General features: G+C 34.2%; 1 protein-coding gene across 4 annotated transcripts; it reads left to right on the top strand.

The window, feature by feature from the left end:
* The first annotated feature begins 10 nt into the window (after positions 1–10).
* LOC106672736 lies at positions 11–19485 on the top strand. 4 transcript variants are annotated; one of them, XM_014404389.2, is made up of 30 exons: positions 11–177; positions 3118–3313; positions 3416–3604; positions 4763–4873; positions 5060–5116; positions 5232–5564; positions 5632–5715; positions 5836–5937; positions 6195–6340; positions 6425–6581; positions 7940–8149; positions 8299–8375; positions 8517–8669; positions 8753–8801; positions 10795–10837; positions 11062–11097; positions 12650–12772; positions 12846–12863; positions 12962–12982; positions 13057–13065; positions 13538–13558; positions 13671–13694; positions 13825–13899; positions 14017–14048; positions 14290–14385; positions 15992–16178; positions 16243–16399; positions 18513–18904; positions 18980–19336; positions 19401–19485. In XM_014404389.2, the coding sequence occupies exons 4-28, from the start codon at positions 4796–4798 to the stop codon at positions 18697–18699; spliced, it is 2475 nt and encodes an 824-aa protein (XP_014259875.1). In that variant the 5' UTR covers positions 11–177; positions 3118–3313; positions 3416–3604; positions 4763–4795; the 3' UTR covers positions 18700–18904; positions 18980–19336; positions 19401–19485. The 4 variants fall into 4 exon arrangements, with proteins under 4 accessions (XP_014259875.1, XP_014259874.1, XP_014259876.1 ...); XM_014404388.2 differs by having other exon boundaries at positions 16231–16399; XM_014404390.2 differs by lacking the exons at positions 18513–18904; positions 18980–19336; positions 19401–19485 and having other exon boundaries at positions 16259–16358.
* Positions 19486–23345: the final 3860 nt, after the last annotated feature.

Below are 23345 nucleotides of genomic sequence, written 5' to 3'. Positions count from 1 at the left end.
CTGTTTATTTAAAATTGCAATATATATATAAATAAAAATTAAAAATTTCTTCTTTTTTTGTACTTTTAGACCTTCATTTTAGCTTAAGTTAAAAATTATTAGTATAATACAGATACAGAAAATAAGGATCATTACACTTTTGTCATCAAAATTTATCAACGTTTAGCATTTCTTTCGGTAAGTAATATAAGCATATAGTGTCTTATACCAGAAAACTAGTGTATTGTACCTCCAAAAAAGAATTTATGAATAATTTAAGGCATAATAAAGTTGTATATTGAATATAAGAAGAAAATAACATTTTAAAGTTTATGTTTTTGGTTGTACATTGCATCAGTATTTGTGAAACTGATTTAATAACAATTGCTTAAAATCTTTGCTCAAAGTACTTGCTGCAAATGTTCAAAGCAGGACTGCTTTTTAAAGTAAATCAATTTTGAAGATGTTTATATCAGTTGTTTGTTAACTTTGTGTCAGAGCATGAAGTTCTAATGTAAATAATACAAGAATGACAGATACATTAATATTAAAATTGGTAACTTTCGAAAACCAATGATCTGAAACGAAATAAAGTGTGAAAGCAAAGCGAAAGAACCTTTCACTTCAGCAAAATTCATTTGGAAACAAAATTAAAGTCTACTGTTTTAAAACAATAAGCTTTTTATCAGCAGAATATAAGTTCTTTCAGTATTATATCACTAATTCAGTATTATTACTATTCACTACCTAATAGTGACTGCCACAGACCATGGCTATTACTCACCAGACCAACACAAGCAGCATCCCACAAGGGAGCATTCTTGGTCCCATCCTGTATACTGTTAATACTGCTGACTTTCCTAAACATCCCAACACAATCATTATTATACAAAACATACCACAATTCAGTCTTCTAACCTGAATTTGAGTTTCTTCCTTGTATTTATCAAAGACTTGTGCAAAAATGGGAGAATAAATGAGTAAAATTGTACAAAGAGTACATGTACATCCACTCACTTATCAAAGGAAGAGGGAGTGGTGCAGGAATCTACATACCAAAATTAGGAATCAGCATCTCCTCCCCTCTTGGCAATAACACCTCCGTTTTTCAGGCGGCAATCTGGGTCATCAATGTGTGTTGTAGAACACGTATGGAAAATAAAATTAAGGGAAAAGATATTAAAATCTTTTCTGACAGTCAGGCTAGTCTTAGGGCATTACAAAAAGATTTGTCAACCTCACGACTGGTGGAGGAAACTATAGATCTTATCAATAGGATCTCTTTCAGGTTTGAGAATAAAGTGACCCTTATTTGGATACCAGCACATAAAGGACACCATGGCAATGAAAAGGCGGATGGCCTAGCCAAAGAAGGTTCGAATACTGTGTTTGTCAGGCCACAACTGGTATTACCTCACTCTATGAGCACAGCGAAAGAGAGTATCAATAACTGGGGCATGAAACAATTCCTTAGGGAGTGGAATTTATCCCCTGGACACAGGCAATCGAAAGAGTTTGTTAAGGCGATCAAACCAGCAGAATCGAAATGGATATTCTCGATCTCAAGGAAGGGAATTAGGAGGCTGATAGGTATTCTGATGGGCCACTGCCCACTGAGAAGACATCTCTTCGTAATGGGTATCCTACCAGATCCCTTTTGCCGCTTCTGCGAAATAAAAGAAGAAACGGCAAGGCACTACCTCACAGAGTGTGATAGGTATGCTAGGTCTAGATTTGAAATCTTTGAAGGAGAGGACATCACCAAATCACTCCCCGAAATAAAATGGTCCAAAATCTTGGGGTTTGTGAACAAGTCCAAGAGGTTTATGCAGGACATGTGAGCTGACCAAGTCCCGGACCTTTTAGGGATGGGGTACGAGTCTACCCAGGCATTTAACCCCTCGGGTCTTGGTCGCCCACCCTGCATAATATATATGTATGTACATCCACTCAAGTCGATACTTAGGACTTAGACAGCAGACTGACATCTTAAGAGACAACTTAACAGAAGATTGAACAACTACAAGACTTTTAGAACTGCAATTGTTTTGACTTTTAAAGCTTAAACCAACTTATTTTATACACATTACTGCAACCATTCTGGACATACAGAGTGGAACTGTGGGGTTCTACCAGGCTATCAAATGAAGCACATCAAATCCTTCTAATTAAAAGTTCTCAGGAAAATTGTTAAAGCTTACTACATCACTAACCTAACTATCTGCGATGACCTCAACACTCCCTTTGTCAACAAACTGATCTAATCCCAATTCCACAAGTTCTATACCAAGCTTTTGATCCATCCTAACCCTACTACCCAAGACTTTTCTCTACTTTCCCACCCTGAGAATCTACCACGTTGCTTTAAAATGATGATGGCTTTGAGACCTCCTCGCCCCTTAATCGGTGGCAGTATTGGCTGGTTTCTCTTAGCCTATGTTCTCCAGGTGCAGTGCTGGCTGTAGTGTCAGTGTTGAGGAAAAAAACATATATGCACCAATTAAATGTATATGTCTGACCTCACGAATCTAACAAATTACATATGTAATATATTTCTTAACTTAAAGGCATGGGTAGAAGTTCTCTTATGGGATTTTGTCATCCTTAAAAGCATGATTCTAACTTTGCTTGAGGATGCTTCTACTCATGCTCTGTAGTTTTGTCATTGATCCTCCTCTGTACTTCACTATAGGTACAGAAACGCTCTTGTACGCATTGTCTGAAGACTGAAAGGCTGTCAATCTTGTAGAAAAATAGGCAGTATTAAACACCTTTAATGACTATTCTATCATTATATATGTTAATGATCAAGTAGATGAAGTCTTGCAATTTATTTGTGTTGATGGTATTCAAATTGAGTTAGTTGATGGGTGCTTGACTATATTGCTCCTGTACCTTTGGTATACCAACAGGTAGGACTTTACTTGATGTAGGGAGAATTTCTTATATTTATATTTATTTGTATATTCCCTTTTTATAATTGATCTGTCCATTTATATTCTAATCCCACTAGAATTTCTTCTCTGCTTACGTTGAATGGTTTTCTTTAGAGCACTTGTTATAATTTGATGGAGAGAGGCAGCTCAAAGTATTTTCTCAATACTAGTAAATTTGTTCACATCTTTTTTCTTTATTTAGTTTTCTGCTGAAGAGGTTCATTTAATTTGACCATTGCCTTCTTTTGTATTTATGCTGTATGTGGAAGAATTGAGCAAAAGGATAAACGAGGGAGTTATTTGTTGCGATATACACAGGGTGACAATTTGATGTGATATTTAAAGCAACTAATGCTATGTTGCTTTTGACGATTAAATTGGAATGTTTCTGTAAAGTAGTAAGTACATTCAAATTACAACCTTTATTTATTATTAATCAATTCAAATATTTATTTATGCTGGAAATACAAATGCTAAAATGCTCAACTTTTACTTTTTAGAACATTTTATTAGCAAAAATACAAAACAATGCCAACAAAAAGAGCATGAACAATTTAACACTAAAAAAAGAAGTGTGAAAAAAGTTGTGTTAACCAAGATGACAGCGGATGAATTTTACACGTTATTTCCTGCTACATAAAAGGAGCTGGGAAAAAATTCCCAATTGGACAGCATAACCCATAAGACAGGTATTATATTATTTTGAGAATTTGTTATTAACATGTGCACTGATGTGTTGCACCATAAAAATATTGTATGTGGAAAACAGATTTTTATCCAGATTTGTGTATAGAGCAATATAAAGTTTGCTTCAATAAGCATGTAGTAGATTACAGAAGAGTAATGCCCTGAGAAATTAGGTTCTCCATTAATTTATGATATATATATATATATATGGTGGACGAGTCAGGCAATTCCAACCCCTGGATCTGACAACTGAGATCCAGCCCTTTGACACTAAAATTTCTATAAAAAACATGATTAAAAGGAAGTAGCTATATTGATAGGCTGGATCAGCAGAGGAGCTCTCTTATATCACGGTGGCCCAGCATTAGAGAAAGCACGAGCATGGTTGCATGTAGAGAAAGCTTACGTGTCCCTCTTATTGAAGGATGTCATTCCTTGACTTCATATGGGGAGTAGGAATCCACTCAATATGAGAATTTGAGTACAATACATTATGAGCACTATTTTGTTGCATATAGTACATGATGGATATATCTTTTTGTGTATATTAAGATTGAATGTGTTTATCATCATGAATAGTGTGAGAGGGTTGATGAAGGAATATCGAGTACTCCACTACCCTATTTGCGTGAATGTAAATAGAAAATAGTGTATTTAAGAATAAAAGAGAGTGTGAGTGTGCCTAAGTTTAAAACCAGCATACACTGAGGGTTAAATACCTTAGCTGTTGTCAGCTCCTGGGGCATAACTTTAGCAGCGAGGTGGACCGCGGTAGCCGAGTGGTTAGCATGAGAGACTCTCACACCGCGGTCGTGGGTTCGATTCCCACCGTCGCCTCTGGCCCTTTTTTCACAATAACCCCCCCAAATTTGAACACACATATACGAATTGTCACATGGCTAATATGCATAGTTCATAACGCAAAAAAAAAAAAAAAAAAAAAAAAAAAAAAAAAAAAAAAAAAAAAAAAAAAAAAAAAAAAAAAAAAAAAAAACCTAGCCTCCAATATCATCAATGTGGGTGTTTCTTGCACATAAGCTCGATTCTGTATGTGCAAAATTAAGCTCATATAAATTAATCGACTTATTAGAATTTTTCAAATGTTTATCTTTGTATTAAAAAAACAAAAATATTAATGAAGATATTTTACAAATTAAAAGGAAACATAAACTGATTTGAAGAAGCCACTAACAATGGAAGGGTGTAAATTCATGCTTGCAGGCCAAGGTTGCTTTTGCGATAATTGTCAAGGAGGATTCACAGTTGATGAAGTATGTAAATCATTTTATTTTATTTCATTATTAAATTTAGAAAAAATATTTGGTCTTAAATTTTAAGAATTATTGTTTAGATTTAAATATCATTACAAAACCAGGAAATTACTTTATTCTTATGGTCTAGTTCTATTCAATAATTTTAAAATGATAAAAAACAGGTTTTCATTTTTTATTTTGTAGGAAGACAATCCAACACCAGCTAAACCTTGTGCCAATGAAACTGCGACAACATGCGGGGTAAGTTGATAAAAAAATATCAATAAGAAATTAAGTAGAAATAATAAACTTTTATTATTAAGCTAAATACAAAATGATTATATTTTATTAACTGATATCGATTGCTGTGTTTCAGATAGTCGTTAATACACTTGCTTCAGATATTTCAGCACAAGATCTTTCAGAAAAAGATATTTCAGCAAAGAAAGTTCCAAGTAGGACGAAACTCAAGGAAGCCGAATCAGAAGAGGCAATTTCTTGTGATGAACTGAGTACAAGGCAAAAGTCTATTACATACCAACAAGAAGTTTCAGTGTATGACACAACACTTACTGGTGCTGGTACTGAAGAGGGTGATATTATTGAACCGGACCCAGGTGCTTTAAAAGAACCACCTCCAGAATGTGCTGATGTGATTGGAAAACAATTAGCTGATCTTGGCGATGATTATCCACTACGGCCTACTGTTGTATGTAATATAATTTTTTATTAAGATTATAATGAATGAACCGTTACAAACCAACTTTAAATTTTAGGATGTATGTGAGGATTCACAATTTACATATAAAGATAAATCTGGAAAGATCAGGGGTCTCAGCTTGGGAGGTACTGGTGGAGCAGTAAGTAATTTATAATTAAACAAACCTATTGTGAGTATTTATATTAGATTAAACATGTATTAATATATTCAAAATTTCATCTGTTATGAGCTTAAACTGTAAAAAGTTATATTTTTACAGGTCTTTGATCCGTATCTTTTGGCAGATAGAACTCTAGGATGTATGCTTTTAAAAAAACTTGGTATCTGTCTGTGTGGACAAGATGAGGATGTTGGAAATGTGGTAAGTTCTTGGTGTTATTAGTAACAAATTTCACCACAGTCACTCCTAATTTATCAAGTATTTTGATATGTTATTCAGTTGTGATTCAATAAAAGCTAATTCTGGTTTCTTTTACATGCATTTTTTGTAAAAGACATTAAGATTAAAATATTTAGGAGTGCACAAATGCAAACAACGAACAATAAAAAAAATTTAAATCAGATATTCGGATTCAATGGACAACCCTGAATGACTAAAAAAGATGTTTTAATTTGTAGGTGTACAAAAGTGTTGATTTTGGAATTGATTACGCCTCGGTTTATTACCCTCCACCTTGTAAAGCTGCAAAAAAAGGCTTGGAAGCAGATTTCACGATGAATATTGTAAATCTGGTTCTATACCCTGCAACAGCAGAGTATTACTTGTAAGTACAGCCTGTATTTAAAATCTTTTTTCTGTATTCTAGAGTAAATCAAATTATACTTACATTTGAATGTTTTGTTTGTAGGAGAGATGGAGGTGGGCAAATATTTCTGACATGGAGTTACATGTCCAATCCTGAACCTCACTTTTCACAGTTAGTCGAAATTTGTGATCCTGTGTTTTGTACACAAACAGTGTATTCTGGAAACGCCACTCGAGGTTTTCTTCATTATCTGGCTCATGTTAGTACAAAATTCAATTTTAGAACTGAAATACTTTTAGTTTAATAATGTGTTAAACTGGCAGCACTAATGCTCATGTGAATGAAGACATTATGTCTGTTTAATGCTAGTACATTTTTTTAGTTTTAGGGCTGGCAAAGTACAGTGAACATCGCCAGCCCTCTCTTTCTTAACTTTTCTTGACTTTCTCGTGTTATAATCCTTCTAATGAAACCATGAAAAACTGGCAAATAGAATGGCAGAATCTTGCTGAGAACAAATTAAGAGCAATAAAAAAGGAAGTTAAAATGTGGAATACATCTAACCGTCAGTCAAGGAGAGAAGAAACAATTCTGGCTAGATTGAGAATAGGACATACTAGGTTAATGCATAGTCCTTTAATGTCTTAAGAACTATGTTCAATCTGTAATGTTAGGCTAACCATCGAACCATTAAACATATTTCCACCTCATGCAAGAAATTTGCTCAAACTCAAGCTAAATATAATCTTGAAGATAATTTAACTGATGTACTAAAATATGACCAAACGACAATAGACAATTTTTATTTGATACGGGACATCTGAAAGATGTGACAGTGTAACAAATGTGAGAAGCCTGGGTGGAGAGCCATTGGCCATTGCTGGAGGGTTGGGAGGTTGGTGCAGCTGGGGCGGATGATTGGAAGGCGGCACCTGGCATGTAAAACGACTGCCATGAATATAGAAGAAAAGAAAAAATTATGGAGAGATATTGGTCTTGGGCATCTCTTCCATTGCCTTGTCCCCCTGCCTCCTTGATGCTGGAACCACTGGCCCTCAGCTCAGCGGGCATCACTTAATATACCTAGTCCAAAATAAATATTCCAGATAATTTCAAGGCATCCTAACCTATTATGGGTTGAAAATCTTACTAATTTGTTTTCCTGTTTCTCCAGTCCAGTTATGATGTATGATATTAATATAACTAACTCTCTCTTTTTTTAAATTTTATTGCTAGCCTCTCTGTACCTCAGATCCTCGTCAAAGCTTGGCAGTAACAACTGAATTTGCTTTCTTCTTCAAGGCCATACCTTGATCCAGAGGTTTGGTATTTCTTTCTTTGCAGACTTAGTTGTTTTGCAGTCTGTTATTATGTGCTCTGCCATGATAAATTCTCCACCCCATATGCACTTAATCACTTAATGTTCTCACCCCCATTAGAAAGTGTCCGTGTAGTATAATCTTTCATAAAAATATTTAATGGAATATCTGGTTTTAAATCACTGTTAATAATTTACATAATATCTAATTAATTATCTATAAATATAATTATGTGTGTAAGACATAGATTAAAACATAAATTGACTTTAGATTTCTAATAATTAATTTGTTGTTTTAGCATGGCATACCAATAAAACTATTCCAATACAACAAGGGCAGGACAACTCTATTAGGAGAAGGTGTTATAAACACTCAACCTGTATTTCAATATCCTGGAAAACATGTCTACATAGTAACAAAAATTGTCGGAGGTGCAACAATAGGAATTCTCCGAGGCTGGTATGAGTTGGATTGTGTATTGGACTTAATATATGAATATTTGGATTATGTGAGTACATTCACAAAATAATTGATAAAATTATTAAAATGCATTAAAAATACACATTACACAGAGAGAAACACACATGCAATACACCATAAAACAGGATAATATAAAAAGTTTATTGCTAATAGTAATAGTCTTAATTCTACCCTTAGGCTAGAGAAGAGCATCATAGATATGCAATCTTGGCCGCTCACACTGGTCCTAGGCTGAGAAGAGTTGATGAAACTAAGTGTGTTATTTTAGATATTGAACATATAATTTATGTTACAAAAATATATTAAAAAATGTATTAACAATGCAATGTTTTAGATTTGTGTATCACAATCAAAGTTACATAAACTTTAATTTAAAATTTTCTAATCTTTCACAGACTTGGGTCAGGTGATGAGTGTATTACCAGGCATGAAGTCTTAATGGAAACGGAGCGCTGGATTTTAGATAAACAAATAAGAAAAGTAAATAACCAATTAGTAGGCAGTACACAACCATACCAACTTCCACCTGGTGAAGTGATTGTCCATTTGTAAGTACATGTTTGTTAATAAAATAGCTTTTATGCCAAATAATTCATGTCAATGTAGAAAAACAATTATTTGTTTTTTCCAGTCAAGACCTGGATGAGTGCAACTCTTATGAATATTCTAAGCGATTTGAAGTAAGTGGTAAAAGTTGATCAATTAATTTTAATAATTAATTATGTTAAGATTATAAAGTTAATCTTGATTTAATATTCTCATAAAAATATACTTTATAAGTATAAGGGGACAAAAATTATAAATACGACAAATAATAATTTAATTTGAGCAAAAATACATTAAAATTTCTGTTTATAACGGGTTTCTGTTCATTTTGAAACAAAAAGTTTCTTCTTATTTAAACTATAGAAATGTCAACAAATAAATCCAATCACATTAAAAAAAAAAAACATTAAAATTTATACAAAATACTGAGTGAGAGAGATAGAGAGAGAGAAAGTGAGAGAGATGGGAGAGGGGGATGAGAGAGGGGTGAGAGAGGGGAGAGAGAGAGAGAGAGAGAGTGAGAGAGAGAGAGAGAGAGAGAGAGTGAGTGAGTGCGAGAGAGAGGAAATAAACGTGAAATAATCGCAAATAGGCGCTTCCGGATGTTAAACCAGCACGACCAATCCGAATATTTGGTGTAGTCTATTTAAGCGCCTTGCTAACAAATTTGTACATATATATTTTGGGATCTTCTTCCGTCCAGGAGAGCTTATAGATATATTTTTGAACTGCGAATTCGAAAAAATTCACCAACATACCCACATAATGAGAGTAAAGGATTTTGTTCGAGTTAGAATTGTTGGCATGCTTGAATTCGAAAAATTGTACCAATTATGGGCAATTTGGAGGGAGAGAGAGAGAGAGAGAGAGTGAGAGAGAGTGTGTGTGTGTGTGAGAGAGAGAGAGAGAGAGAGAGAGAGTGAGTGGGAACATATTATATTATAGAGAGAGAGAGAGACTCAACTCATTGGCTAATGCAAGTAAAAAGTAAATTTACTTGATGAATAGAATTTATACACAAATATTAGTTTTTATAAACAAAAAAAGAAAAACATCTATAACCCTCATATAGGGTTACATGAAATGTATGTTTTTATTATTTTAGTAATTTATAAAATATTAAGGAGCTTCTTGTTGTTTACTATCAATATGTTTACAGATTAAAATAAGCAATTTTGTTAATCCTCTAATTTTTGTCTATATTGATTAGACCCTCAATTCATTACATAGTTTTTAGTATATCTTGAAATATGTACATGAAGACACACAGTTTTCATGCTATGTTCTTTTATAAGTTTAAACTCAGTGATTCGGCAGCTTGGGCTAAGAAGAAGAAGAAACAAGATACATCACTATTTTGTTTGTAGAAAGGCGTATTTACGAATAAACACTGGAAAAGTAAAAAATTTCAGTTTGTGGATACTTCATGAGCTAACTGAGCAGCTTGTTCGACAAAAAAAAAAAAAAAAAAAAAAAAAAAAAAAAAAAAAAAAAAAAAAAAAAAAAAAAAAACCGGATGGTGGTGTGTGGCTGGAGTCATTACATTTTGTCAAGATGTGAGACCATTACCTTGAAAATTGAATTGATTAAATTCATGAAAAACTTAGCAAAAAAATGTACAGTTGGTAAATTGGAAGGGTTCTTCGTACATTACAATGCCAGCCTTCATGTTTGGAGGGATGCCGTGAATAAATTAAAGGAACTGGGCTACAAAGTTCTTCTGCGTCCTATTGTCCTGTCTAGACTTCAGATTTTCACCTACTTAATTATTTAAGCAACAACATTATAAAGAAATTTTTTAAAAAATGATTCCTTTCCAAAGGGCGTTTTTTTGACTCTATTTCTTCTCAAAACTCTCAACTCAACTTTTGATATTTCACCACCCTCAGTGTTCCTGTCACAGTACTGATCTTGCAAGGGTAGGCAGACCAAAATGATCAGTACAGACCAATTCATAATGATATGGAAAATTTTGAAATGCTTCAACTATTATAATTTCTTGAATATACACTCTAGTATTATAGCTCTGCTTTTTATACAGGTTGTATTGAGACACATGATTTATTTAATATTTTAATTCAATTTATTTTTTTAACTTTTTCTAACTATTATATTTTTACTTTTTAGGCATATCTGTTTAGCGATGGAGGACAACTTATCCGACCTGCTGGTAAAAATAATTACACAATAAGCTTTGTGAACTATTAATTTACTGATTCACTTACAAAAAGTTCATAATATTTTAAGTTTTTGTTAATTTGATGTTTATCTACTTGTAAAATTAGTTAAATTGTTAAATAAGGTAAATCTAAACTGAAGATCCAATACACAGTCTATAATTCAACATAGAGTTTTTTTAAAAACTACTTCTAATGTGAATTTGTATATTTTCAGAGGTGTGTGAACCTATTCCGAGGCCATGTGATGCAGGTAAATATGTTAATTTCAATATTGTCATAAAGACTAGTTCAAACAACAAATTCAAGTATTTAGATGCTTCTGAAGAATATTATTATTACTACTAATAATAAATTCTTCACTTTGTAATGCATATAACAGAAACAAAATAGATTCTTGAAATGTTCACAAAAACTATAAACATACATAACAATGGATAGAATAATTGACAAAGCCAAATACCAGGTAACCAGAAAAGTCCATTTGGGTTTAAAGATTTTTGGTCACAAATAAAATTAGTTTAGAAATGATTATTAAGAGATCGTGAGATGCAGTCTGGTGTGATGTGGGTTTAGAAAAACATTTTCTTTATCATGCCGTTTTGATCTTTATTGAGATCATCTTCAGGGCCTGGGATACATTGTTTAAATTATACAATTACAAATAAGATATGAATATTAATCTATACAATGATGTAAATGTTACAGAAATTTTAGGTTTAATAAAAGTATTTGTATGTATTTGTACGTATTGTTTAAAAAAACATTTTCTTTATCGTACCGTTTCGATCTTTATTGAGATCATCTTCAGGGCCTGGGATACATTTTTTAAATTATACAATTACAAATCAGATATGAATATTAATTGATACAATGATGTATGTGTATGTTTAATAAAAGTATTTGTACGTACTCAAAGTGTGTTTTCTGTGTAGATCTGTCGCTGTTGTGTGTCGAGTTGAGAGTGTTAGTGAGATATTAATGTTTTTTGTTTATATATGTTTGATTTTGAAGAAGTGGGGAAGGAAGTAGGGATAGAAATTCATTTTTCTATAAGAAGTTGGCTTCTTTGAGGTGAAAGGGACCAACATTGGAAAAAATGGGTAATGGTTCTATATTACCCTTTTATGCCTATATTAAGCTATATTTATTTATTCATAACCTGTTTTTAAAGATATCTTTGTAATTTATAGGTTCATTATTATTTCAGTTTAAGGCTTAATGGTTAGTTCATGGGAGGTTCATATACTTATAATTTAATTTATTTTATATATTATTTATTTATGAATCTGTATTGTATAAGAAATATGTATTGTTGTTGATTAAATGATTTCTTGTTTATTACTGTAAAAAGATCAACCAAGCATACGTACTAATGTACATGCGTTGCATTTATTATCCAGTAAATGATATATCTTATTTTGTCTAAATAGTAAGAATAAACCTAAAACAAACTGATTCAGCCACCCTAGTACTGAACTTAAATTCATACAATAAGCATGCAAAAATTATGGGTTTTAAACTATTAAAAAAAAATTATGATTTACAGTGAACTGTTCAAGACACTTTTTTCTTTATGTACTGGCATATGATCCTCTTGGTATTAGGTGATGTAAGCATCTAATCCTCCTATGTAAATTTTCTGGTTACCTCGTATGTTTTTAAAACTAACATGTCATTAAACAGACAATTTACATGTTTGGGTCAATCCATAATGACTGACTGGTTATTTTTACACTGTCAAATACTCAGTAGAAATGTTAGAAATTTATATGAACTTTTACAAATCCAAAATGCCTTTGCAGAAGAAGAAGAAGGTGCTCCACCAGAAGAAGAAGAAGGAATGCCTTTGGAGCCTCTTCCTCCACCTGAACCAACGGAGGTTCCTCCGCCGCCACTTCCAGAGCCACCTCCGCCTTTACCTCCAGGTAAATTTTATCCCTCAGATTACTTATTGAAGTCTTTCACTCAAAAATCACTAACACACATTTTTTGTTTCAGCTGAATATGTCGTAGATGGTAATTGTATTTTATATTATTCATGATTCTTTTTCTTGTAAAATAACACCATTTTAACAAACTAATGCTATTTTTTCCTTATTATTTTGGGTGATTAGAAGGTGATGTAGAGCCTCCAGGTAAACAGTTTTTGTGATTCAGTTTAATTAATTGTTAACCAACCAATTAAATGTTTGTTTTGTTTCATGTACAGGACCTCGTGGTAAGTTTTCTTTATTATTTATTTTGTGGTTTAATGAAGTGTGTATAAGTAATCAATTTTGAAGGAAAGTCATTTAGTAGACAACTTTAAAATTTATTTTAAAAATAATATTTTCCACTGAAGATATGTTCAAAAACCAGGATTGGCTGAGTGGTTAAGGTGTCTCACTTGCCACGCTAGTGATTCTTGGTTCAAATCCTTGGCCCAGCCCATGGAATTTTAATTGATAATAATATTTAAAAGGTATTGTAAAATGGTTTGACCCCTTATCCGCTACCCAATGGATAGTTGGACATTATGACCTCCTGTACAGCAGGAATTACTTTACTTTTTTGCTTATTATTAATGAATTTTGAAAAACTTATAAATATAAAACAGCCTGTGCAGAAGCTTAGTTGTTTGTTCTTATTATTTTTAACTAATGTTATAATTTATAATCAATTATTTATTATTAATAACATTTCTTTTGCAGAATCGCCAACGCAAAGAGCAGGTAAATATGTTTCTAAACTTCTTAGAGAATGGTTGACTCCATAAAATGTAACATTGAATTATTTTAAATTATTATTAAATTATTTAATTCAATAACAAAACAATTTTTTCAGCACCACCACCACCTCCTACACAAGGTTTGTATTATTCAATTAATGTTTGTGTATTCAAGGTGAATGACTTCAGTGACTTTTAAACAGAATCAATTAATTATTTTAAATCAATAAAACCAAATAACACAGTCTATTTGGGTTTCATTATTTACAGATTTTGTATCAACTGGTGACCTAGAAGCTATGTACAGAAATCGAATAAAATATCCTCCAAGATACACATTCCGAAGTAAGTTTTACTAAGACTAAAGGTAATATGTGATAATACCCTAAATAGTGAAATCGTAGATTGATGTTGCATGTTGTAGAAAGCCATTAAATAAAACTTATTTGCTGTTTATTTCAGGATTGATAAGAAGGACCATCCGGGAAAAGTTTGTGAGTATTTGATTTATTTCAACTAACAGTTTTAATTGTATAATACCTAAAATACTCAAAAATATTTCTAATTGACAAAAGCAAATATAGATTAATTATTGAATATATACTCTGTTATATTGTGATATAAAGGCTAAAGGCCAAAGGATAATAGATATAAGTCAATTGTTTTTAAAAAAGTGTAAGATAAAAATCTTAAACTTTTATATGCTGTTTACTATTTTAAGTAACATGTCTTTAGTTTGCAGGATGTAAAATGTGCCTAGGGAACAGAAATATAATGTTTAACGTCTATGACATGCAGAAAGCACAGGATGTTGGATTTTTCTGCGCAAATGTAAGTTATGCCAATAACAATTTATTAATAATTTAACAGTTGATATCGTATTGATAAACTAGATATTTATAACTTGGTTGATACCATCCCCTTGTCTACAACACCAGAAGCTAACATTTAGACGTTGAGTCCTCCAGTATGAAAGGAATAATTTTATTTTTTATTTTTAATACTTTCATTCTCTTGAACATCTTAAATATAGAATATGTAGACTAATGAAGTCAATGGTGAGACCATACTAATTTTGTCAGATTCAATGAGTGTGTTACAAAGCTTAGGGAACCTTAACTTAAAATCTGATATAAATCGTTTAGTAATATGGGTAGCCCAAAAGGTATGGAAAGTTAAACAAACGAAAAACATTGACATCCGCTTTCTTTGGGTTCGGGGCCATTCAGGCATAGAGGGTAATTCGGTGGTTGATAGTCTAGCGAAACGAGCCATCACTAAAGGGACAGAGGCATTGACTCCTATACTCCTACAGGATGCAAGGAGTAAAATCAGATCCCAAATGAGAGAAAAATGGCGTATATATAACACTGACACTCCTACAGGGGCTTTCTTTACTTCCATTAATCCCGATATAAACGAGAAGCCCTGGTTTCACAATGCCAAATGGTCAAAGAAGGATTGCACTATTATGATTAGGTTAAGATCAAATCATGGGATCTGTGGAGTATATTTAGAAAGGATCAAACAACGTAGGGATTATGACATCATTATGAATTGTGAAAGATATTACAAGGAGAGGAGTTTGCTGTTTGATAGCTTGTATTTAATATAAGAAGTAGATAATCCGTTCAACTACAGATTGTTGTTACAAATGAAAGAAGAAAAGGTTTACATGTATATAGTGAATTTTGTGCATCAATACAATCTACTTATATGGCAAGATCGGTAAACGGCCTTCACTAAAAATGTAAAATTTAGAGAGATATTGGGAGGGAGTGTTGGGTGAGGTCTGTGGGGGGGTCAGGGCGGTTACTGCGGGCGGGCGGAGGGTGGAGGAGAGCTCCCTGAGCATGTGTAGCTTCGGTGTTCTAGGAGACATGGACTTTTCCATAGATATTTCGATGTAAATGGTTTTTATCCACGTCTCCGTAGAGACCACTGCCAAGCCCGCTTTATCCGCCGGTTCGTCCGTTGCTGCCGGGTTGGCTCTGCCCGGTCCTTCTTGATACTAAAAAAAAACAAAAACACGTGTACAGAGTTGAGTCTACCACTTCTTGCAGCCCACCGGCAATTACAGCTTTTGTGATTTACAATAAATAATTGGCAGGCTGTTGGCAGTCCAGAGTCAGACCTAGGTCTTATCCATTCAGCCTCCGAGGTTGTACTCTAGGAGTTATCAACAGCTAGGTCACTTTTCAGCCCCCAACGCAATCAATTCCTAAATCCATTCATACTCTCACCCATTCTTAAATATATTCTCTCCTATTTACATGCCATTCACTCCTATTATATAACTAACCTAATTGAGGGGCAATGGGTATCCAATATTCTGCCATTGGTCTTCTCACACTACACATTACCAATAAATACATAAATGCCTTGCATATTGTATGATGAGAACAATTACACCTTTTTAAATTGAATTTTTTTGCAGTATTTAACTACAGAAGCAGATGAAATGGTTATTGAAATAATTCGGTTGGAGTTGGACACTGATGTCGTCGATGAATTGCAAGACTGTTACGAGGCCCTTTTTGTTGATTTTGCCTTCCTCGGTCACATAATGGCAGAAACTTTAGGCTACCCTCCTGCTTCACGCATTATGTACAGAACTCAAAATAGTGAGTGCTGTGAAAGTTTTAACCGATCAGTTGCAATATGAAAGTTCTATAGAAACATCTTTAGGGTTTTGCTTTTCAAGAAATTTTAACATGAAGGAAAGAAGCATTTTAAAAGAGATGTTACGACCGACTGGCAAAATAACATCTACAGTAATAAGATTTTTGGTTGTGGGAGACCCTGGTGACGATCCAAATGTTGGAGGCAGATGCTGGGATATTGCGTATGTAATACATTAGGCAAATAGTTATACTTAATCGCTAAAGGGCTTGGTAATTTAGTGTTCTCAGAGGAATTGAATTTGTAATCACTTATCAAAGAGGTGTTTTGTTGGCTTATATATATCAGCAACTGAATGTACTGGTAGGTTATCTTCTTCTTTATACAGACCAGAGGGCTATAGTATTTCCATAAAAATTAAATTGTAATTCATGAGTTTGGTAATTGGTTTTAACTAGCAATAGCAGCATAGCTCTTGAAATTTTATTAGATACTTATTTGGAAAAAGTAATGCTAAGTTGTTCTGGCTCTTCCACGACACCCATGTGTTAGATTAGATGTCCTGTATGACAAGACATTAGTTATTTTATTTAACTAATTCATTGGTTTGTTTCTAACCAATTAAAACTAAGTTTGAAGTTTCCTTATTTACAGTGTAGATATTTTATAAGATCCACTGGAACTTGGATCTTGAAGGTTGAACTGTAATTAAATTTAGCAAAATAAAGTGCCTCTTGTTGACTGTTTTTCCTTAAGTGGAAAGGAAGGTCCATCTTGAAAAATAATTCAACCATTATATTACCAACCATAATTAGTCACAATAAAGAAGGGATTTCTTCTGTTTATGATACTTTTCCCCCCCAAAAAGGTAAAACATCTAAAAAATAAAAACAAAAAAACAATAAGAATAATTTTTGTTATCTCAAGTGATTGGCTTTTTGCAGAATATAATTTTTATTAGAAGATGGTCTATTTACACACTGCTGTTCACTGATTGATGGGGACTGCGGTGGCTGAGTCGTTAGGGTGTCCAACTCATGTTTGCCTCATGTTGCTACAGTAGCAGTTCTGGGTTTGAATCCTGGCATGCTCATGTAATTTTAATTGAGAATAATATGAAAAAATGTATTGTAAAGTGGATTGAATCAGCATTCGCGACACCCAATGGATAGTTGGACATTAAGATCTATGTTTAAAAGTCCTGTTAAAACAGTACATTCAAGCCCATCACATCTGGAGTCTGTCAAGGCTCAAACAATTTCTGCTTCTCTTTTTATTGTTACATCAATGACTTATCTAAATCTATAAAATATTGCTCTTGACTTAATTCAGGAGTACTTGGAATCTCAATTGGGGCCGCTGAAAATGGGCTTTGAATGTAGAAAAGCCATTGTTTTCAGATCTAGCTCCCTCATCTATTCCAATTCCTCCATTTACCATTTCCTTCTGTCCTACCATCAAGGACCTTGACTGTCCATAATCAGACTTTGAACTGAAAGCCCCATATCTCCCAGATTTCCCAGTTCTGCATACCCACCTAATATTGGTTCTGTTTTGCCAGTCATCTCCTTCCCATGAGTATGCGTAGACTTCTAGTTTCATCCCTTGGGATGATAAGCTTTCATTGAATGAATTGTTTTGCATGTTTTATCTTTGGCTTACTAAGGAGGTCCCAAGTGACTGATCTGTATTCTGATTCGAAGTGGTAATACTTTTTTTTATTGCATCTATCATTTTTATCATATCAAATGATATCTTTCCATTCTTTTCTCTACATATCACCTTCTGATCTTCTGTACACTCCCCCATTCTGACCTCCATTTTACTGATTACTGATTTATATAAGTACAAATCTACACATGTATGTACACGTATACATTACCACATGTATCTCTCCCAGTCCGCCGGAGTTCCAGCTTTTGTAATTTATTCTAAATTATCAGCAGGCCTCAAGAATCACCTATGCTGGCAGTCCGGGGTCAGACCTCGGTCTAATCCATTCAGCCACCAAGTTTGTGCTCCATGGGCTACCAACAGCAGCTGGGTGAAACTCATTCACACTCTCACTCACTCTTAAATACATTCTTACGTATTTACATACCATTCACTCAGATAGGGTAGTGGAGTAGTTGATATTCCTCCTCCATCAATCATCCTTTTCACCTTACTCCCATAATTAGTAATCCCCAGCATAATTGATGGTCGATGGGTTAAGAATTACTCTTGAACTCAGGAATATGCAGTTTATTATTTTTTTCGCTTTGCTTTAAGTCTAAAAGTGGGTTAAATAATGTTCAAATATATTCACCTTACTGCCTAAAAAAATTGTCTTTCAGATTTGCAGATTTACGGTTGCGTTCTTTGATACAGAAGAAGAGAGGCGTTGCGAAGAAGATCGCCTTACCTGTTTATTCTTTTACGGACAAAAGAATCGGAAAGCTCGTCGTCCGTATATTTGGACGACGTCTCATGAGATGTATTTTTAAAGAGAGAACCCAAGGGCCTTGTGTTCCCGTCTTTTGAACGCGGATGAGAAGCCAATCTGTATCGAAACGGGTGCCGCTCGTGGCCAATAGGTCAAAATATAAACAGTTGCGAGCTTACTATGGCTACATTGTGAATTGTAACTATAAAAGAGGAAAAACACCTTTTAGATTGTTTATAGCTGAGAACAGCAGATTAGATCAAACTAAATAACAACCAAAAGTGAATACGGCTGTGATTTAAGGTATTAGTTAACAAAATAGCAGTTATTAGTTAAGCAAATTATTCTTCGTCATTATAAAAATAAATGTTTCTCCAGGCTGGCCGTTCCCAGACTTGTATCATTACTTCTTCAAGATGATGGCCTATGTCTAGTATTTATATAAACCGTGATGTCCGCCGGAAAGGGACCGGGAGAATGGGCATAATCGAACATTAGTCCACAGTTCGACCGTCCCTGATCTCCCTGGTCCGCCTATTCTCGATGTATTGAGTAGCTGTTAAAACGTTACCGGCCCTGTTCACGGATGCTGGGAGTAAACTCTAAGAGGTTTCTGGCACGGGTCAAGTCAGCAAATTTTCCACGGGGAACAGACCAGTGTAAAGAATCACAAGAAAAGCGTAGCGGTTCATCAGTATATCTGATTTTTCTTAAACCGACGTTTGAGATCAATAAGTAACTTAAGCATCGTTTGGTTTAAGCATTATTAATCATCTTAACATTATTATTTTATTTTTAGACACTTACGCTTCAGCATTGGTCGGTTTCGATTCATCATGGTGTCGGCACAATGAGACAAAATAAAATATATTTTCATTACTTAATGCTGTTTTATTTAAGGAAAAGGAGAAATGCCAGTTGATCATGGGGGAAACTGTTGAGCGGGTGTGCTAGAAGTTTTTTTTTTGTTTATGTGATCGTTTAGTTAAAAATCATCATATAATTTTATTGTGACCACCAACGACCACTAATTAATTGAATGCCAGCTGAAACTACATTTAATTTCAATTTATGTTTCCATTGAATGCCTTAGCTTTGATTTGTCATTAACTTCCCTTTACAGCTGAATTCCATTTCCACAGATATCTTGACAATTTCGTCCATGACCTCTGTTAGGTCCTGGACAGTAGTTGTGACATTGAAGGGGTATTTTATTATGGGTGATAGTTCTCATTAACTTGAATATTGTGTATGTGTAATATTTAGTGACCATTAATTAACGAATATTTAAAGATCGTGAGATGCGGTCGGATGTGATAAAGGGTTAGAAAAACATTTTCTTTATGGTGCCAATGTTTACATCTTCATTGATATCATCTTCAGGGCCTGGGATTTATAAACATTATGTAAGCTATACAAGTACATATAAGATATTAATATGAATTTATACAGTGATGTACACAATATAGAATTTTTATGTTTAATCAAAACATTTGTACTCACTCAAAGTGTGTGTGTTTTCTGGGTTGTCGTGTCACTGTTGTGTGTCGTGTTGGGAGTGTTAGTGAGATTTTAATATTTTTTTATTTATATATGTTTATTTCGAAGGAGTGGGGAAGGAATTAATGATAGAAACTCAGTTTACAATGAGGAGTCGGCTTTTTTGAGGTTAAAGGGAAGGGGTCAAGATGATCTAAATCAAGAGCAAAACGTTGGCACCATAAAGAAAATGTTTTTATAACCTACATCACCGATCCGACCGCATCTCGTGATCTTTAAATATTCATTGTATGATGGGTTTTATTTCGAAGGGGAAAAGCTTATCTTAACATGACGAGTTTGCCCCACTCGCCTATTCGCAACACATGTGCCTGGAGCTCATCCTAAGCAACTGCGGAATCAGGATCAGAGGATATAGTTATGACGTCGTGGTGGAGGATGTAGTCGGGATATCTGAGGTATAGATGAGGTACAAGGCTGATCCGAGCACCTTGTGGCATTCCCAAAGGAGGCATTCGGGGCTGTCTGATCTTTAACGAACTCGGAAGGATTGTTCCGTTAGGTATTTGGAAGGACACGCTGCAATTTGTTTTGAAACACTAGCTATTTTATAACTAATAGTACACCCAACACTGATACGGTTTAGTTTCTTCAAACAAAAATGAAGAAACAATTTATATTGAGAAATGATGATTAAAAAAGTAGTCAAAGAAGTTTTACTTTGCTCGGCTTTGCTTCATAAAACTTTGCTTTCATTAATCTTTATCCTCCAAAGTTGGCTCTATTTGGCTCTTCGTTGGACGTGTGTCTGGAGCTCCTCCGAAGCAATTGCAGGATCGGGGTCAGAGGAAAGCACTGTGCCTTCGGCAAGGGGGTAGAGAGTGTAGTCGGGTTATCTCAGGTGTAGAGTAGGTACAGGGTATTGCCCTCTGCCCTATGGTACTTCAGCTCCTACAGGGCAGTAATCGGAGTAGTCCTTGGCAAACTCGAAAGAATCGTCCTTCGAGGTGGGAAGGATTATGTATAAGGTGTAGGAAGGACATACTTTAGTATATAGGATACACTCATGCCAGACGCGATCAAACGCTTGTGATAAATTAATCGAGGCTTCCATGCAATATTTTTTACATGAGGTGAGGTGTGTAGTCCTTAACGCGAGGCACTTGCTGGACTGTTGAATGTTGAGAACCAAACTGGTGATCTGAGAAAACGTTAAGGGAGTTTACTGTAGGGATCAATCGCTTGAAAATGATCTCAAATATTTTTGTGAACAGAGGAAGTAGGCTGATTGGATATAAAAAGAAGCTTGGCTGTGATGCCGGGTTTTGGGAAAAGGACGACATTTGAGTATTTCCAGAGCAAAGAGAAGTCAGTGGTGCGGAGAGTACTGTTGCAGATATATATAAGAAGATAGAAACCATAGACGGAAGTTTTATGAGCATCTTACGCTTGGTGTCTATATCTAAATTTGATTTTGACCCTCAGTACAGATAACTGTGGACACTGGGCTTCGTTCAGTTTCGAAGCATGCATCAAATCGAAATACTATTTCACATACTCTCTTTTTTCGTAATATCATTCAGAGAGAGACCAAACTAATATCACTGAGTGTAGACGCGGTCTGGGCAGATTGATTTGCCTAGGGCTATTTATTTTGTTTCACAAATGCCCTTAGTAGTATGGGTTGCTTTCTAACAGTGCTACTTTGGAGGAAAGGAGGAGGGTAGTCGTCTCGGAAAAGTTCATAGTAATTAGCTGACTGGGTTTTGGTTCGGAAGGACACACAAGATGTTGGATGCGTGTTTTTCATATCTGATCTCGGTTGATGACACACCATTAATGTATTGGTGGAGCTGGAATTCATTGCGCCCAGTCTAATTCTTGGATTCTGTCCAGCTTGTTAAGATAGGATTTCGCTGCACTATCATAGTAAATGGACCCATAATACTAAAAACTGCAAGCACACGGTAAATTCTTACTCATATCCTTGGGTGGATACCATATTTTATTTTCAAAATACATCTGAGTACATTTAAAGCCTTTTTTTATTTTGTTTCGATTGCTGTCCAACACAAATCCGAGGAATTTATGGATATGGGTGGTGTTACCTATCTGCAGACTGTGAGGATCTACGTCGTGTAAAATCCATTTTCTGTTATCTTTGCAATCTAAATTAATCCACATTGTACCATTTTAGTAGACGCTTGAGTAAGTTAGCTGTTTCGATACTTGGGCACGATATCGTTAAGCAGTTTTTATTATTTGAAATTTGGCCGTTGTCAATCATTTCCCACTGCCTATCTCTTAGCCGGTCTGTCTAGCGCCTTTTGCCATCTTCAATGTGTTTTATTTTACAGTACTACTTTAAGGGCAATTTGCCTTAAAAACAGAGCCTCTAAAACACCACAATCAGCAAACTCGGGAAAGTGTGACTTTCTCCTCCTGATAAACCATTAGTTTATTACAAATTTTTCTTATATTTTGAACTTTTAAATTTAATATATTAAAAAACGGACTGAAAGTGCCAAAAATCTGTCCCAGTAACTTCCCGTTTGCAGTGATTCAAAAAATATAATAATGATTAAGTTTAATGTGAAACGTGACTTGCCAACGAAAGAGTCGCAGCTTTTTTGTTTGTTTCTTGTTTTATAACGTAATGGACTTCATTACAATAATAATGGCTATAAATAATGGCAGCAGCCAGGAATTTGCCTATAAAAATACCGTGTTCTAAAATTTAAAAAACAAAATATCAGAAATTATTGATCGATTACAATATAAGAGCCAGTCATGTTCATGTTTTACCGTATACTAGCTGCATTTTGGAGCCTACATATTTTAAATATACAAACCTAGCAGTGAAACTAATTTTCTCTATGTACATAATTTATAATAAATAAATAAATGTAATAATATGTATACAATGAAATAAAATACTAATTAAATGTGTTATAGAACAGAATAATTCAGAGTTTTAAAGGTAGAAAGCCTCAGCCAACTACCTCAAATAACGAATAATTTGGTGGCGGTGCTGACGGGTTTGTACAAAACTAGAAAAAAAGGTTGACAACACGATCAAAATGAAGTTCATGATAAAAAAGAAGATAGAAATGGTTCAAACAACGGAAAGAAACTAATGAAACCAACCTTGGTCAAATCATATAATTTGATAATCTGACCTAAAACAGTATTTCTCCTAAAAGGGGATGCGGTCGTTGGATCATTGATTTCAATGGAACTTTTT

The sequence above is a fragment of the Cimex lectularius genome, unplaced genomic scaffold, assembly GCF_000648675.2.
Source record: "Cimex lectularius strain Harlan isolate CLEC.00 unplaced genomic scaffold, Clec_2.1 scaffold266, whole genome shotgun sequence".
NCBI classification, from domain to species: Eukaryota; Metazoa; Arthropoda; class Insecta; order Hemiptera; family Cimicidae; genus Cimex; species Cimex lectularius.
The sequence above is the reverse complement of the archived record's forward strand: the minus strand, read 5'-3'. Positions and strand labels throughout refer to the sequence as shown.

Coding starts and splice junctions, on each gene's coding strand:
- LOC106672736 (XM_014404388.2), top strand. CDS start 4,796: ATGGAAGGGTGTAAATTCATGCTTGCAGGCCAAGGTTGCTTTTGCGAT. Junction 4,874..5,059: donor GAGGATTCACAGTTGATGAA/GTATGTAAATCA, acceptor TTTATTTTGTAG/GAAGACAATCCAACACCAGC. Junction 5,716..5,835: donor TGGGAGGTACTGGTGGAGCA/GTAAGTAATTTA, acceptor ATATTTTTACAG/GTCTTTGATCCGTATCTTTT.